The sequence below is a fragment of the Symphalangus syndactylus genome, chromosome 18, assembly GCF_028878055.3.
Source record: "Symphalangus syndactylus isolate Jambi chromosome 18, NHGRI_mSymSyn1-v2.1_pri, whole genome shotgun sequence".
Taxonomy (NCBI): Eukaryota; Metazoa; Chordata; class Mammalia; order Primates; family Hylobatidae; genus Symphalangus; species Symphalangus syndactylus.
Window position 1 is genome coordinate 40547063 of NC_072440.2, and position 18153 is coordinate 40565215.

The 18153-nt window shown below is 36.6% G+C and overlaps 1 protein-coding gene across 13 annotated transcripts in view; it reads left to right on the forward strand.

Annotated features, from left to right (window-relative positions):
- Positions 1-18153, forward strand: part of PDE4D (phosphodiesterase 4D) — a 1541788-nt gene that overhangs the window by 1302414 nt on the left and 221221 nt on the right. For 12 of the 13 annotated variants that reach the window (XM_055252913.2, XM_063622615.1, XM_063622613.1 and 9 more), the window contains 2 exons: positions 9529-9565; positions 17794-17867. In XM_055252913.2, coding sequence (XP_055108888.1) covers positions 9529-9565; positions 17794-17867 — 111 coding nt within the window. The remainder of the gene's footprint in view (positions 1-9528; positions 9566-17793; positions 17868-18153) is intronic. The other variant, XM_055252921.2, reaches the window with a different exon arrangement.

Genomic DNA, 18153 nt, shown 5'->3' on the forward strand with positions numbered 1-18153 from the left:
TTCCACATATGTGTGAGATCACATGGTATTTATCTTTCTTGCCTGGCTTATTTCACTAAGCATAATGTATTCTGGGAACATCCATATTGTCATAAATGGAAGGATATCCCCTTTTTAAGCCTGAGTAGGATTCTAGTGTGTGTGTGTGTGTGTGTGTGTGTGTGTGTGTGTGTGTGTGTAACATTTTCTTTATTCATCTGTTGTTAGACCCTTAGGTTGATTCCATATTTTGGCTATTGTGATTAATGCTGCACCAAACATGGGAGTGCAGGTATCTCTTTGACATACTGATTTCATTTTCTTTGGATATATACCCAGAAATAGAATTGCTGGATCATATGGCAGTTTTATCCTTAATTTTTTGAAGAACCTTCATACTGTTTTCCATAGTGACTGTACTAGTTTACATTCCCACCAACAGTGTAAAAAGGCTTCCTTTTCTCCATGTCTTCACCAACATTTGTTACCTTTAAAAGAAAAAAAAATTATTATAGGTGTCAGGTGATATCTCATCGTGGTTTTAATTTGCATTTCACTTAAGATTAGTGATGTTGAGCAATTTTTCATATACCTGTTGACCTTTTTTTGTAGGTCTTGTTTTGATTTTAATTTTTTTGTGGAGAAGGTGTCTCACGATGTTGCCCAAGCTGGTTTCAAACTCCTGGACTTAAGCTATCCTGCTACCTCAGCCTCCTAAGGTGCTGGGATTACAGATGTAAGCCACTGTGTCGGGCCATTGTTTTGAGAAAGACCTATTCAGGTTTTTCGCCCATTTTAAAATCAGGTTATTTGTTTTTTTGCCATTGAGTTTCTTAGTTCTTAAAATATTAATAAGATGTGAGCAAACAGTTTAAATTTCAGAAAACTAAATATCTTTGAAGGCCACTGTATTAGTCTGTTCTCATGGTGCTGACAAAGACATATCCCAGACTGGGCAATTTACAAAAGAAAGAGGTTTAATTGGACTCAGAGTTCCACGTGACTGGGGAGGCCTCACAATCATGGTGGAAGGCAAGGAGGAGCAATTCACATCTTATGTGGATGGCAACAGGCAAAGAGAGGGAGCTTGAGCAGGGGACCTCCTCTTTTTAAAAAATTAGATCTCATAAGACTCATTCACTACTATGAGAACGACGCAGGAAAGACCAGACCCCATAATTCAATCATCTCCCACCAGGCTCCTCTCACGACATGTGGAAATTGTGGGAGTTAAATTTCAAAATGAGACTCCCATCTCAAAAAAAAAAAAAAAATTCTAGCCTGCTTTAAGAAATAAAAATAGTGGTTTGCACTTGTAATTCCAACTGCTTGGGAGGCTGAAGTGAGAGGATCACTTGAGTCCAGGAGCTTGAGGCTGCAGTCAGCTTGGAATTGTGCCACAGCACTCTAGCCTGGGCAACAGAGTGAGACCCCACATCTCTTTAAAATTTTTTCAAAATATTTAAAATGATCAAAACGGGCCGGGCGCTGTGGCTCACGCCTGTAATCCCAGAACTTTGGGAGGCCGAGGCAGGTGGATCACGAGGTCAGGAGATCGAGACCATCCTGGCTAACACGGTGAAACCCTGTCTCTACTAAAAATACAAAAAATTAGCCAGGCATAGTGGGGGGCGCCTGTAGTCCCAGCTACTGGAGAGGCTGAGGCAGGAGAATGGTGTGAACCCAGGAGGCGGAGCTTGCAGTGAGCCGAGATCGCAGCCACTGCATGCCAGCCTGGGCGACAGAGTGAGACTCCGTCTCAGAAGAAAAAAAAAAAAAAAATGATCAAAACACCAGAAAAGCTGCATATACAGATATACAAACACGTGGCCTGAGTTTGGCATTGAAAAGTTTCAATTTGGAAGATATTACCTCACACAGTACTAGACAGCTTTAATGTTACTCATATATTAATTTACATTTTCTTTGATTCTCAGTGAAAGGTTGCTGGACATTCTCGCCAAATTGAAAGTTTTGGTAGTTGTCATTTTTAATACAAGTTTTTGTGTTAAATAGATTATTTTAATTCTAAGTGGCAATAGCTTCAAAGAGGAAAAGCACATTCACTTGTAACTGAGGTTGGCTTTATTATATTAGGAACTTTATTCCGTAGGGTTTCATAAATAGATGTACTGCTTAATTTATTTTGACTTAAATGGAGCTAATTTCAAATTAAAAGGCCAAGCAATACAGAGGATCCATATCCTCAAGTATGTCTAATACCAAGGAAACAGTTTTTATGTATTTTTGGTTTTGTTTTATTTACAGATTACTTAGAGTTTATCAAAACATCTAATGCCTCCTTTATAAGTAATTTTAAATCATTCATTATATTCTTAAATTTATAATTTGTCAGAGTGAACATTATTTTTGGAAAAACAAATCATCTCTTTTAAACACTATATGAAAAAAATAATTTGGTTTTGCAAAATTTTCTTGGTAGTCACATTTTACGGAATTTTTGTTGTCTGAAATTAGAGTTTCATGATTTTAATTTAAGCGGGTAGCAATATAAAATATTTAACATTCCCATGAATTCCCTGTGCAGCCCAGTTTCTCATGTAGCATTTTAATATTTAGCTTTGTCTTATGTATATTTAATTAAAATAAGCATGTTTCCTTTAATAAGTAGCTTTTTAAAAATGAATGAATGATAAATGAACTGAAATTAGTCTGAAAAACCCATACGATTATTTTTTATTTAAAAATAGAATCAATGCTCACATTTTAATACATTTGGATTCACATAACTCGAAAAATTTTAGAGATTACTGAATATAGATTGGAATCATTAAGAATATTTTAAAAGAATAAAGATATGTAGAATTTTTATGGTTCATTAATGTTTAATGCTAAAAGCAAGATAAACAGTTGAATATATACTATGATCCTAATTCTATAAGGAAGTATGTAGTCCATAATAGTCACATACTATATTGCATACATGTGCTCACATACATGCAGTGGGAAAATGTTATCAATAGTTATCTTTGAATGGTTCTTTAAGTTCTATATCTCCCAAAGTATGTATATGTATGTATATACTTCATATGTGTGTATGTGTATGTATACATACACATATATGTATACATATATGTATATATGTACATATATGTATACATATATGTATATATGTACATATATGTATACATATATGTATATATGTACATGTATGTATATACACATATGTGTGTATGTGTACATACATATGTATGTACATATATGTATATATGTACATGTATGTATATACACATATACACATATACATAAAGATCAAGTAGGTTATATTATATGTTTGTTTGTTTTATATGTCCATACTTCTATGAAGATGGATCTAGAGAGTTGTGAGTAGACGTGGTCCTCCTATAGCTAATCCTTGGGTGTTGTCAAATAGTCTAGGCTTCCAGAAATATTTTTATATTCACTTAAAAATTAGAACATACTTGTTTCTCTATAATTCTAAAAGAAGTGGTCAAGGGTGAATTGATAGATGGATGATAGTTTTTAGTCTGAGGAAAGAAAGATACTAAGATTTCAAAATTATCAAAATCTTGGACTTTAAAATATATTTCAAAAATATTATTTTAATTTTCTATATGTTTATCAATTTCCTGATCCTATTGACAAACTTCAGAGGAGAATATCTTTGTAGTAAGAGTGAGTGAAGCACAGAAGATGAAAAAAGTTTGCACAAGATTCCATTTGGCCAGCATGGTGGTGCACACCTGTAATCCTAGGCACCACATAGACTGAGACAGGAAGATCACTTCAGCCCAAGAGTTCAAGGCCAGTCTGGGCAACTTAGCAAACCTCCATGCCATTGAAAAAAAAAGAAAAGGATTAGATTCAAACGTAAGCCCCAGCCTGTGACTCCTTCACAGTGCTAGTTCATGCATTCATTTGTCATGCTAAACTTTGCAATGTGTGATATTCAAAAGCAGTAGGTCTTACATGGCCACTAATGCTTTAAATATTGTAGGATTAGGGGTCTTTGCTCCATAAAGTAAAAACTTTCTTTTAGTTAACCATATCTCCTTTTCCCTATGATTTAGTAATAGTAAAACAGAGAAAGATCGCCACCTAGTGTGTTTAAGATTTCAACCAATCATGAAATGAACTTGTTTAGGAAATTATATTTTCAGGTGCTGATGTTGGTTGAACTTATTTTTTTAAGATGACAACAGGCTTTTTCATTTTTAGGTACTTGAACCGTTTATGGATCTCAACAAAGTCTCCATAAGAGTGTGGGCATTTGGATTTCTTGCTTTCAGTTTCTTGCTTGTTTCTGTTTTCTTATTACAGAAAGAGAAAGGGTAGAAAATAACGTAATAAGTAATACAGAAGTAGAAGAAGGATGGGAGGGGGAATAGAGAATAGAAGTTCCTGACTCTACTGTCACTTCTCTTGTGAGGAAAAAAAGGCAATAGTATACTGCTGGGCCCTGTGTTCTCCTGCCTTCAACAGCGCTGGCTCCGGACTCGGGAAGTCTCTCTCCTTGGGAGAGGCAAGGTTCCCCGGGACTAGTGAAGATGACTCTGGTTCACTTCCTGGTAACCAGGGAAGGTGACAGAGCATGTGGCACCTCCTCGGACATCATGAAACTTAAGACCAATGTGATACTGACTCCCACGGTGACCTACAATGGCTCATCCTGGCTGTTCTAGAAGTTTCTGCACTTGCATTCTGCTGTGACTGTTACCTGGGTACCAGTCTCATCACTCAGATACATACGTACATGCATACCTACATACATGTATACATGCATGCATACCTACATACATACATATAGACACGCAGTGTCAAAATGACTTTTTTTCTGAGCCTTCCTATCCCTCATTCTTTCTCTGCCTGTCCTCCATGAACACTCCAGTTCTTTTTTTAAAAGAGCTGCATTTTCCTTAAAACAGATCACAGCTGTTTTTTGTTAAGAGTTGTTGTTACAATTGTTTTTATTTAAATGAAAGACAATATTGCATCATCCTCACCCAAAATTCACATTACCAGGAGGTACAATTTCAAATGTCCAGGCAATATTCACTGTGTGACTTTGAATGTAGCTTCTCAGTCACTTTATAGAGACCCTAATAGTCTCTTCCCATCTCAGAAGAGACTCAAAAATATTCAGCCAAGTAGGCCTAGGAAGCCCCAATTTAGTACATTGTATTATAATCCCTCCCAGCCCCACTTTACCTGGCAAGGCACTTTAAAAGTTTCTGTGGGTAAAGTTGTTTAGGTGCAAGATTTCAGAATCATTTTATTTCATAGGATTTTTTGAGCATATGTGATTATTCAGTTCATTAAAACCCACACATACGTTAAGCCAAATCATATTCACAAAGTGAATCTTCTGTTGATCTTAACTACCAGATCTGTTTTTAAATTATTATAAGCAAAGTGTAAGGCACAATTCAAAGATATGTCTGTATTTATTTTCTTCTAACCATAAATAAAAATATTTTACTTGCCTCATTCTACTAGTGACAGTATGTCTGAAAAGATCTGTTTTAATATTGAGTTGAGGACTTAGACAAAGATTTTAAAATTATATGTTAGGTATATATTCAAAGATAATTTAAGCATGACATACTTTTGAAAATAAATGGATAGGCTATAACCTACCCTTTATCGAGGACATCTGCCACAGAAATGCTAGGAATCATTTTACTGTTACTAAAATGAGACCATCTTGAGATATTTGGCAGAAACAATTTCTGGGCAATTTATTAAAAAGTAATATATTTCCTTCACTAAAATGATAACTGTCTTTACACTTTCATAGGGAAGAAAGCAAGACTGGTAAATTATCATAAATATTGTAAAGTATATTACTTATAGTACTTATAAAGGAGATACAACCAAAGAAAAAATTAAATGTTTTAATAAATATGCAACCCTTTTGAGTTTTGAAAGATTCAAATCCAGTGTCATCTATGTAAAAAATTAGGGGACATATTTCCATGGATTCATTTCAGATTGATGATGTGCCTTGTCAAGATGACTTAGTTCTGAAAAAAATAAACTTTATAGTAGGGCAATTATAAAGAATAAAATGAAAGAAGAGACTATAGCCTGGGACAATAACAAGATTTCATATTATTTTAATTTTGGTTATCTGAACTGCCTCTCATCTGTTTTACAATACAATGTCTTCAGCTTGGCCATGCACTGAAGCAGATGAATAGTTTATCGGACTGGCAAATCAAGTCGCCATAGGTGGCATGTCTTTTCTCCTTGTGTAATATACCTCCCGTTATGGAATTTTTAATAACATTTTTTAATCTCAGAAACCATTGAACTATCTTGAATGCAATATATGTAGTATATACACCTATTGAAAATGTCTTTTGTGTTTGGACTTCTAACACACTACACAGTTTACTGATTTGTCCACCACTCACAAGAATGTTTGGCTTCAAATGAACTCAAAAGGTGTCTTTTTATGTGCGTAGAAATTTGTCAAATGCTGAAGTGTTTAGCTCTGGATTTTGTCTTCATGCCTTCTAAACACGGGTGTATCTGTAAGTATTTCTCAGTTGTTTTGTGAGAGTTAGGCTACTGTTTCAAAATAAGTACTTAAGAGAAATTGTAGCCCTATATTTACCTATATGACACAGCCAGAAGGGAAAGTCAGAATGATGGGCCAAGGAAGAAATGTAGCTGGCCAACCCTGGCATCACTTTGAAATTTGCATTTATTGGGCCATTTTCCTAGAGATTTATTTTTAATCTTTTTAAGCTGTTCCATAGGAAACAGCCGATGAATATCACAAAAGGGGACCATTCCGGGTATGGCTGTGCAGCTTACTACCTGCGTGTCTTTGTGTTAAATCTCTTAATCAATTTGAGCTACAATTTTCTCATCTGAAAATGGGAGTAATATCACCTACCTTGCAACATTGTTGTAACAGTTGATGATTGTATATAAAATACACTTGCTATGATAACATTCTTTTTACTTTTGTAAATGTTTGAAATTTTCCTATCTTTTTTTTCCCCAGAACTTTTTCTTTCTCCCAGAGCTTTTAATGCTGTCATGGTCCCTCTCTCTCTCTCAGCTACCACTGATTTAGTTTAGGTACTCATCTCTTCTATTCTCTACACTGGTCTCCCTGCTTCCATTTTTGTCCCTTTAAAGCCCTCAGTCTTTTATAGACCTGTCACAGGGTCTCGAGAGTCCTTCTTAGCGAAGTATCAGTTTTCTGAGTCTTTGCAATTTCCTGACTGCGTAGAAAAGCAAAAATCATTATGATTTAAAAGGTTTTACTACTGCTGCTAATTATTATTATAGAAATGTTTATTGAACATTTACTGTGTGGTAAGCACATTTTTCAGCTCTTAACTTTATTAATTTATTGTATCCCAAAACATCACTGTATGTATGTGCTATTATCTCCATTTTACAGATGAAGAGGCCAAAGAAAGTGAAGTTTAATAACTTGCACAATTTCACACACCTAGTATGTGACAGAGCTGAAATTCCAACCCAAACTTCCATCAGAGAGTAAAATCCATGTTCTTGTACATGTCATACAAGGGCTCCGTGATCTGCTGCCTGGCTCATTACCACCCATGATTCTGAATTTCCTGCCTTGCATGGCATTCTCTAGAATCACCGAGCTTCTCTTTGCAGCTCTGTATCTGCTTCTTTCTCATCTAGGCAGCTGCTCTGCCTCCTTGGCTTCATCCCTCTCTGCTGGCTCCCTGGGGCTCAATGGCCTCCTTGCCACTTCAGTGCACCAGGCCTGCTCCTACCCTGGGCCATTGTTCTAGGAAAGAGCCTTTCTGGGCTTGACCTCAGAAGACCTTTTTTTTTTGAGAGTCAAGGTAAATTATGTAAATTATTTATTGATGACAGAAGAACACTATCTTAGTCCAGTTTCTGTTACTATAACAGAAAAGCACAGACAGGGTAATTTATATAGAAAAGAAGTTTAAATCTTACAGTTCTAGAGGCTGGGTAGTCCAAGGACATGGCATCAGCATCTGATTAGGATATTTGGGATGCATCATTCCAAACGATGGAAAAATGGAAGGGCAAGTGAGCACATACAAAAGAGAAAGCATGAGGGGCTGGGCTCACTTTATAACAACCCACTCTTACGATAACTAACCCACTCCCACCATAACAGCATTAATTCATTCATGAGTGTGAAGCCCTCATGACCTAATTACTTCTCACAGGCCCCCACCTCTTAATATTGTTACAATGGCAATTAAACATCAACATGGGAAAATACGTTTTTCAATTGACATCCTGCCTCTACCACTTATTAGCTTTTAGACCTTATGCCCTCTCTGAAGCTCAGTTGCCTCCTCTATAAAATGACCTTAAAACCCAATGTCCTACCTTCTTAGAGTTCTAGAGTTCTATGAATAATCTCTACAAAGAGCAGGTGCCCCTTGAAAAACATGATTCTGGAGCTAAGGGGGTGTAAAATAACACATGCTTCCTTTACATTGTTTTTTCCTTCTTCTGCTTTTATTTCCCACATTTTTATTTTCAAGATCTCCACATGGTTTGATGATGACCACAGCACCTATTCTAGCTATTGGTAACAATTTATTCAGTAACATCATCCATATGCTCCCTGTGCCCCATCATGTTTCATGGGTGTTGTTTTGGGTCACTCGGGTCGTTGTCAGATTGTTCATGAGTGAGCGAAAAGTTTATTTACACTGTTCTCAGGGCCATGTCCAGGAAGCTGTCTGTGTTGAATAACAGCATTCACTTTTGATTTAAGAATTTTATCTAGCTAGATCAAGAAATAGCTGATGGTGACTCTGGAAATCCTTGTCTCAAATTATTCATGCTAAGAAATACCACAAAAGAACCCTGGGCCCCAGTTTCTCACTTTCCTCTAACTGGAATGTTGCACAACTTTCCTTGCCCTTCCCTGTCCCTCCAAGACACGTCATGCTGACACCTTGCTCCCATACCCCAGGCACAGTGTAGCTGGGGTTGCTGCAGCAACAGCACACACGGAGTAACATTCCCCAGTAACTACAGTGGCTGGGATGTGAGTCAGTTGAACATTTCACTGGGTTTTTATTAGTGTATGATGCAGTCCCATGTCATCTACAGTTCCTAGCCTGTCCAAGACTTACACGGGATGATGTGGAACACTCCATGCTAATCACCTTCAAATATTAGATGGTCAAGGGTTCTCTCACTGAAGTCACTGCAGTTGCTGGTTCCTTCCACAGCACCCCTTACTAATATCTACAGTAAGAGGCCAAAAGTAAATCTCAGGCCCCACTGCTGGAACACCATTTCTACTATTGCATATCCCGTGTGCCTAAAAAGCAACAGTGACCCTGGCTGATGATCAAGAAGCCCCTCTTTTTACCCAGGGAGTTGGACAATTGTTAACATCCCAGAAGACATATTTTTAACCCAGTTGCTGGGAAGAACATGTGCTGAAGAATAAGGATGGAATCACTGTAATTCTCTATGGGAACTCTTGAAAGTGGAACTTGCCATTTAATATTGATAGACACTGAGCACAGAGTTATTGGTGATTTCTAATGTGGGATTTGGTTTATTTTTCAGACACGGAGATGACTTGATTGTGACTCCATTTGCTCAGGTAAGCACAGCTTGGTGAATGGGCAGGTTTCTCACAGATGTAAAAATTTAATTTGGGGGATTAGTTTGGGTTATTAATTTAATTTAATTTTAAATCAAGCACAGCTATAAACACAAATTCTTGGTTCATTCAAGCAATTCAAAAGCAATGCTAGAGAAAGTGACTTTGGCTGTATTAATCTGTTTCCTATAAACCCATAGAACCAAAGAGTGTCTTTGCTTCAAATAATAAATTAGCTAAGGGATATACTTAATTGGGTCCACACTGACATAAGCACTAGAAGCAGAAGACTGTATCGTGGCTTAAGTTATGTTTAGTATAATTAGGTACATGATCAGTGCTTGAAATTCAGTATTCCAATTCAACTTGATACCTTATTTATCTCTTTTTTACATAATTTGTGCAGAGATTTAGCTGAGTGATGTGTTGATGTTTACTTGTTCCTTCTAGGCATAAAAATCATGAAAATACTTTAACTACATGACATATGTGCAAGCAGGTGATAACATGATCTAAAATGTTTGGGGATATATATATGAAAGAGTTGATGACCAGATGTTCTATGTATAGACCAATACTTCTCAACCCTACCTGCATGTTAGATAAACCTAGAGACCTCTTATCCCAGTGCCCAGGCTGCAGCCCTGGTCAATTAAATCCAAAAATTTGGAGATCTGATCCAAGCATCTGTATTTGTTAAAGGCCTCAGTATTTTTCCAGTGTGCAGGAGAAGTTGAGAGTCTCTGGCATAGACAACTAAGGGCAGAATGAGATAAAACTGATTTAACCTGGGGCATGAAGCAGGTTTAAAACAAAACACTGACGAGTAAGAAATGTTAAATATTGAAATGCAAGTAATCCTGAGAGGTTGTAAAAATTATAATCAGGCCTATATCGTACATCAAGGTGCTCTTGCACCTTGGACACCTCACTTAAATTTTCTGGGTCCTCTTTTTTTTCAGCTGGTAGAGTTAGGGGACTGAGCTGGATGAAAGACAGTCAGATCTAGTTAAAACCCTTTCACCTCCTCTTGCCAACTAAATGGACTTGAGCGAGTCACTGAACTTTTCCAAGCCTGGTCTCTTCCTCTGTTAAATAACAGTTCCAAGTACCCTTGCTAAGACACTGAAATAATACCACACTTATAAAATGCTAGGCACAATTGTTTGAAAATGTAATATTATAAAAACTTTAATTGTCATTGGTTTAAATGTATAGAGCTGAAAATGTTCTTTCTAAAATGTCATAAGTATTATTTTTTTAAATGGATAATAGGGTTTAGATAGTAGGATTATGTATAGTTCTACTTTTTAAAACTTTCCAAACTTTTATTACTGTAACTTAGACCTATAATATAATCAATTCCTAAGTAACATAATGTATAATAGTAACTTTTTAAATTAATGCAGGCAATTAAAAATAAAATACAATCACCATCCTTTTCAGATGGTTAATATCTTGTTTGCTGAAGGTTTTGCTGGAGATTATGAATTCTTTCTAGTACCTGTATTTCTGTGTCCAAAAAATTTACACTTGTATGATTTAATAATATTATGTGATAGCAAAATCTTATAAAGCTTAGAGTTTTTAATTGATTACTATTGAAAACTTATGGCCGGGTGCGGTGACTCGCACCTGTAATCCCAGCACTTTGGGAGGCTGAGGTGGGTGGATCACCTGAGGTCACGAGTTCGAGACCAGCCTGACCAACATGATGAAACCCTGTCTCTACTAAAAATACAAAAAATTAGCCAGGCATGGTGACGGGTGCCTGTAATCCCAGCTACTTGGGAGGCCGAGGCAGGAGAATTGCTTGAACCCGGGAGGTGGAGGTTGCAGTGAGCCAAGATCGTGCCATTGCACTCCAGCCTGGGTGACAGAGCAAGACTCTGTCAAGAAAAAAAAAAAAGAAACAAAGAAAACTTATAATTCTATATCTAAGGCCTGAGAGAGAGGTGAACAGACAAAACATGGCATAACAATGTAAGTAACATCATCAAACATAGAACCACTCATTCCAATTTGAGTTCATTCAAGTAGCTATTCTTGTTTCTAACCAAATGATCTAGGTATTATTATAATAAAAAATATATATAAATATTTAATAAAAAATGAAAAAAGTCTGTGTATGATATATGGTCTTTTACATCAAGTAATATTTATTAAGCTGCAACAAATAGATTAGTAAATTGGACTTGAACCCTGCCATCAGTGCTCTTAAATTCCAAGGAAATCTAGTCTTTTACCTGATTAGATATTTTCTGTAGTGTACCTATAATCTCCAAGAAAGAAAAAACTAATAGAATTTCAAGATATTGGGAAATACACACTATATATAATTTAGTTCATGTTAGTAAGCTATTTAAATAAAAAAGATGTGTACTTAATATACTTGAAATTAGAACTTTGAATATAAATCAACTCCATAATTTATAGGCATATCTGATGCCTAAAAATAATCCCATAATATATTAAGACTTTGCTTATGATTAGCTAAGTGACTCATAACACCTTGTAGAAAGTGGTCATTACTCGGGAGGCTGCCGATTTTTTTTTTAAGTGGCTTCATCATGGTTTTCACAAATGGCCTTTTACTGGAGTCTAAGACCTGGAAAGCCCCACTAGAATTAAAAACAAAACAAAACAAAAAACTGTTAAGCCCTGAAGAGTTTCACCACTGGTAGAGCATCTATGGGGAGAGGTTAAGAGAGAAGTCCCAGTGAGTATGTTTGAATGGCCTTCTCTTAAACCCTGTTGGACATGATTGGCATATTTTGCTGACACAATCACTAACTCCTCAAATTTTCTTTAATACAAAGTAGAGCACTTAGCACTTAATGGTAAGTGCTATTTTAGCATTAACTATTTAAAACTAAAAACATAAGATACTTATGTCACTTGAAGTGGTACCAATCCAATTTGTCCTGATATACCATAATTGCTTTCACCAAAGGACAGAAAACAATGGATTTTAGAAAAGTCACTCAGAAAAATATTTAGCCAAGTAGGCCAAAGAGTTACCCTCTTTTCCCAGCATGCTTTGAAAATTGGAATTTCACACTAAATTCCAGTGAAAAAGCTATGCTTCTCAAAAAGACAAAACAAAAACTTTTTGCATAAAAAGTTTAGAAAAATAATAAGAAAAAGGAAAATTTTCCAAAATTCCAAACCCCAAAATAACTGCTACTGACATTTTATTTTATATCCCTTTAGATTTATTTTTCTGTGCATATTTTCTGTCCCATGGCTCCTAAAAATGGCCCTCACCTGTCTAAACTGTTCAAAGATCCTCTCCCAAATCCATCTCATCTTCTGCCTCTTCTTGAGAACTCATTTCTTTATGCCTGAGTCCATCTCCAAAACACAAAAGGATCCCTCCCTGGTCTTTCCAAATCATGGTTTCCTTTGACGTGAAAAGAGTAAAATCCTAAATTAGAGGAGAATTTAGGAAGCCGTGCAAAGATACATTGCACTTTTTTGGCCAGGCTAAAGCCTGAAACATCTTGGATAGTAATTTTCAGAAAGGATCCTACAGTATCTCTCCATAGTTTATCCCATTGTCTAAAACACTGTCAGGGCTAGAAATTCTTGCTGGTGTTTAACCTAAACTGTTTTCCACCTCTGATTTCTTATGCTTTCCCCTATAAGCTCAGAATCCCTTTGGTCCTCAGAAAAAGTGACAGCTTTAAATATTTTTTTTAATTTCAATTGTTAAAGTATTCTCTTGTGTTTGTGTTGAAATCTTTTGGTGTGGCTGTTTCCTTAGCACGAAGGCTAGAGAGGGGTCCCACTGGAGTGCACTCAGCAACTGACCTTTTTTTCTTGGCAAGAGTTCTTGGGGGCCAAGGAGCACTAAGGAGGCACAATGCTGATAAACTGTAGGAAACTCTTCTCTGCTGTCAGCCGCCTCCGGGCTCAGTGATCCCAGGATTTGTGACACAACTACCCTGTAGTAAAACTCTAAGTTGACTAGAATTCCCATGTAGAAGTTTGTAATGTTAAATGAAGTAGACTCTGATGAAAGAGAAAACAGGAAAACCCAAGTATTATGCTGGATCCCTGGAGAAACCCTCCCATCATTCAGACTAAGGAGATATCCCTGATTTGAAAATACAGAGGCAGGAGAATAACTTGAACCCAGGAGGCAGAGGTTGCGGTGAGCCGAGATCGCGCCATTGCACTCCATACTGGGCGGGCAGTAGGAGCAAAACTCCGTCTCAAAAAAAAAAAAAAAAAAAAAAATTACGGGGTAGGAACAACAACTACATCTCTTTACCTTTACTCTAACCAAAATACAGCACCTGGGATGCTTCTAGGATAAAAATGCAGTAGTTATTAATACTATAAGATATTACCATTTAGCTGGTAATAAAATATAACCAATATTCTCATATTCCTGCGTGTCCCTCAGCCACTTCACCCAGCAGCAACGATCTTGTGGCTTTATCGCCATCCCCAAGCTTGCAGACTGTGCTAGGCCCTCCCTGCCAGGCTATGAAAGAAGACAGTCACCTCGTTTCAGTCGGTGCTAAATTTTTAGCTTTTCTTTGGCCTTAATTAATTTAAATTACAACTACTATCTTCTGGACATCTAAGTTCTTTTTAAGAGCGAACCATATAAAATTGTCTATCAACCTTTTCTGGTGTACAAACCAGCAATTTCATAGGGTTTAGACAAAACATAACTTGGAAAGAGGTTTTCTTTTCATAAAAATGACCTTTCTATTTTGTAAATAAGCATAACTTGACTCCAGCTTTTTCCGGAGATAAAAGCGAAGTAATGAATCTCTCCCAGAGCGGGTCGCCGCTTCCTCCGCCGCCAGCGGCACCTCAACCTCATGGTCTGTGTTTTACCGCCATCTAGTGGTAGCAAGTGTATGTGGTTATGAAAAACAATCCTCGAAACCATTTATTTTCCTCTTTTTTTTTTAGGCTATGATGTTCAGCTATTTAAGTGTTAAATGAAAACCGCATTTTCCTGCTATTTTCAGTGATTCTTATTGTTTAATAAATGTTTAGAAGCACCTAAGAAGATCCGAGAGTAGTATACGTAAATAACATTGAATCTTTCCCCATGGGCTAATACATGAACCATCTTTGTCTAAAATTTTTCTGTAAAACTACCAGTATTTCCTTCCTAAGGAAGATATATTTCTCATCATTCCCAATGTATTTTTGACATTGACTGGCTATACTTTTGCTTGGTGGGGGAGAAGAGAAAAAAATGACCTTAATTTTCTAACCATTGAGCTCTGTGGAAGAAACCTCAGGGACCTTTTTGGTTAGCAAGCATTAAGGAGTAAGGACAATTGTGAAAGGAGCAGTAAAGCTTTGACTACAGTTCTTAAAGAGTCGAATTCAGGGGAAGTGAGGGCTGCCCTGAACAAAAGCAAAGAACAATGGAACTTTAACTTAGGGGCTTCAGTAAAACTGTGTATAGTTCTCCCCACAGCCTACAGTAACAAATGCGCCCTCTTTGTGCCCTGCAATGCAAAGTGAAAGCTTAAAAGAGTAACACAGTGATAACAGTGATGACGACACCAAGAGTCAATCAGCGAGGCCCAAGACAACACCCCCTTATAAGATTTGTCTAGAAATGTTATTTACACTTCTGCCAATAGCATACATGTCATACTGTAGAAGATAATAGTTAACACCAAACATAAAATTTATAAAATACTGTTTGTCCTACTGCAAAAGAAAAAACCCCCCCACACACACACAATAAATAATCTAATACTGGCATGCCAGGAAATAATTTCTCTACAAGATTATTTATTGCAACGGTGTTTATAAAAAAACAACTTTAAGATAGAAAACCTAAAAGTTGATTGCTAGTGGCCAGGCAGCTGATTGTCTGAAGGAGAGACTGGAAGACAGATTTCTTTTTTCACTTTTTATTTTGAAGTATTTCATATATATAAGAGACTATAGCTGGTAATTATGTAAAATATAAAGAATAATACTAAAATGAACAGTTTAAGAAATAGAACAGTTATCAGTATTTTAATGTCCCCTGAGTGTCCGTCCCCAGGTTAATCTGTTTCTATTGCGTCTTTTCAGAAGCAACAATAATTTTGATTTTTATCTTAATCATTGAAGGGGAGACTTTTTGCTTTATACTCTTTTGTTTAAATTCTGAAGCATGTGAAGATATAAATTATACAAAAATAAATAATTTTAAACTAAAAACCAAGACAAAATATTAAATTAGATTATTTATTAAATTAGAAGTTTATTATAATAGAGGCAAAAACTCCTCTACAGAAATTTTTTCTTTGATGAACTAATTTTTCTTTTCATGACAGATGTTTCCCTTCAAATGATCATAGAAAATAAGTTGCCTGCAGTTCTATGTCTATTTACCCAGCTGTCAACTGCAATGAACTTAACTATTATGGATTTGAATAAAAATCTCAGAATTCTGGGGTTAAAAATCTTGCCTAGGAAGGGGATCTAATCGATCATTGCTGGTGCAATGATTTTATCTTAAAGTCTTCATTAGTATGTTTGATATTCACTTCTTAAAACATAAATTAAGCCTGCATGACTTAATGACAGTGGATCATTTATCTGATTTACTTCTGCATCATTCAAGATTTCATGCCTAATGAAAGACATCGTGGTCTGATGTCAGCAGTCGGCTATTTGAATACTCCATCATAGGCAGCGTGACCTTTCAGAGCCGTGGGTTGTTTATATGAGATAATGAGCCAGGTTTTTCCAGTGACTGAGTTAATCGCGGTTGGCTTCTTAGGAAGCAGCATTAACTCCTTTAGGGGAAAATTCTCTAAGTCACTGTCCCAAGGCGTACACAGCTCTCCATTGACTTACACAAATGAATGTCAATTTCATAAACAACAACAACAAAACAGAGTCTGGGACATTTTTGTCTTAGAAAAAAAAATTAGACTGATTTTAGTCTAGGTCTGTGCCAGATGAAACATTTCTGAAAACAACTCTGGAAACTTTGAAGCAATTAAAAATTTGGAGACTCTTGAATTACCAATGCTAGGCATTAAGTAAATTTCCCATGTGCATGCCAAGTCATTAAGTCAAAGGTAACGCTGCCCTCATGGGCTAATATTGGCCGAATGCTTTCTATTTGCCAGGCACTGTTCTTGGCAACCAAACCTGTCATTCCATATACTCCTCACAACAATTCTACGAGGTAGGTATCACTATCCCAGTTTTCCAGGTTAGGAAGCTGAGGTACAAAGAGGTTGCATATCTAGTCCAAGTTCACACATTTACTACATAACAGAGCCAGAGAGTCTGGGTTGTTACGTAATACCTACTCAGACATTTGGAATCTGTGTTTTACATAAACTTAGCACTCTAGCTGTCACCCAAATCACCTATAATCCCATCTAATATGGGTTTGACCCTGGGGAAACTTGCCCATTTCAGGAGAAAGAGAGGAGGGAAGAAGGAGATAAGGCTCTAGGAACCTTCTTCTAGGCTCATTTCCAGTCTGTTGGCTACTTTCTAGTTCCAGCTGGAATTAGAAAAAGCGACTGTTAGAGATAGTGACACCTATTAGTCCTGCCTTGTCATGTGTGTGGGCATGTCGTGTCTATGTATTCATTTAGTCAACAAATTTTTATTGAGTATCTTCTGTGTGCCAAGCATTGTGCATGTACAGGGCAGCAGCATTTTACATGAGAAATGCATCCCTGAGAGCTTCTTACAATGCACAATTCAGATAACCTTAACAAAAGAAAACGATGTCTGCTTACTGGCTAGAGTAACCATGTGGCAAAGGTAGAAAAACAGTTTAAAATTCACTTCACTTGCCAACTTAAAATTATGAGATTCTTCATCAATTTTTGAAGAGATTTGGGAGTAGGGAATTTTTTATCTCTAAAGTGAGATTTATTAGCATTTTATATTATACTATTTGAAATGTGCATAAAATGCAATCATGTTATCTGTGTATCACCTGGAATATTGTCTTGGTGACTAAGGAACCCAGAAATACTGTGGAAACTGCTGCTACTGTCACCATATGCATAGACAATGTGGAGAGATTTCTGGAAAGTCCCTGCAGTCTGGCCTCTCTGGATTTCGTGTGGATACCTACAAACTTCACTAAGTGTTGGGAGATTCTTTAGTGGTATATGAAACTAAGTTGCAAGCAATATCAAGTTTTCTCTTAACAAACCATATTCAAGTGTATTTAAAATGGCCTTAGCTCAAGAAGTTTCAAGAATCCTTTCTTGTTGTAGGTCTTGGCCAGTCTGCGAACTGTACGAAACAACTTTGCTGCATTAACTAATTTGCAAGATCGAGCACCTAGCAAGTAAGATATCCTTTTTTTCCCCCTTTTTTGCTGAACTTTTAAATAAGTTTTCTCAACTTCATTGAGCCCAAGGCAATATGTTAGACTTCTCTGTGTTGTTGCCATGTTGTCTAACTGTGTATCCTGAGTCATATGATGTCCTGTTAATTTTCTATAAATACTTTGTGGTGATGGTTCTAATATCAGAAATGAAGCAGTATGACAAATAAATACGGTGATTCCATCTGTCAGAAATCACCTGGCATGATCAGTCCTCTGCCCAGTTATTTGCACTCAGGGTAACTTT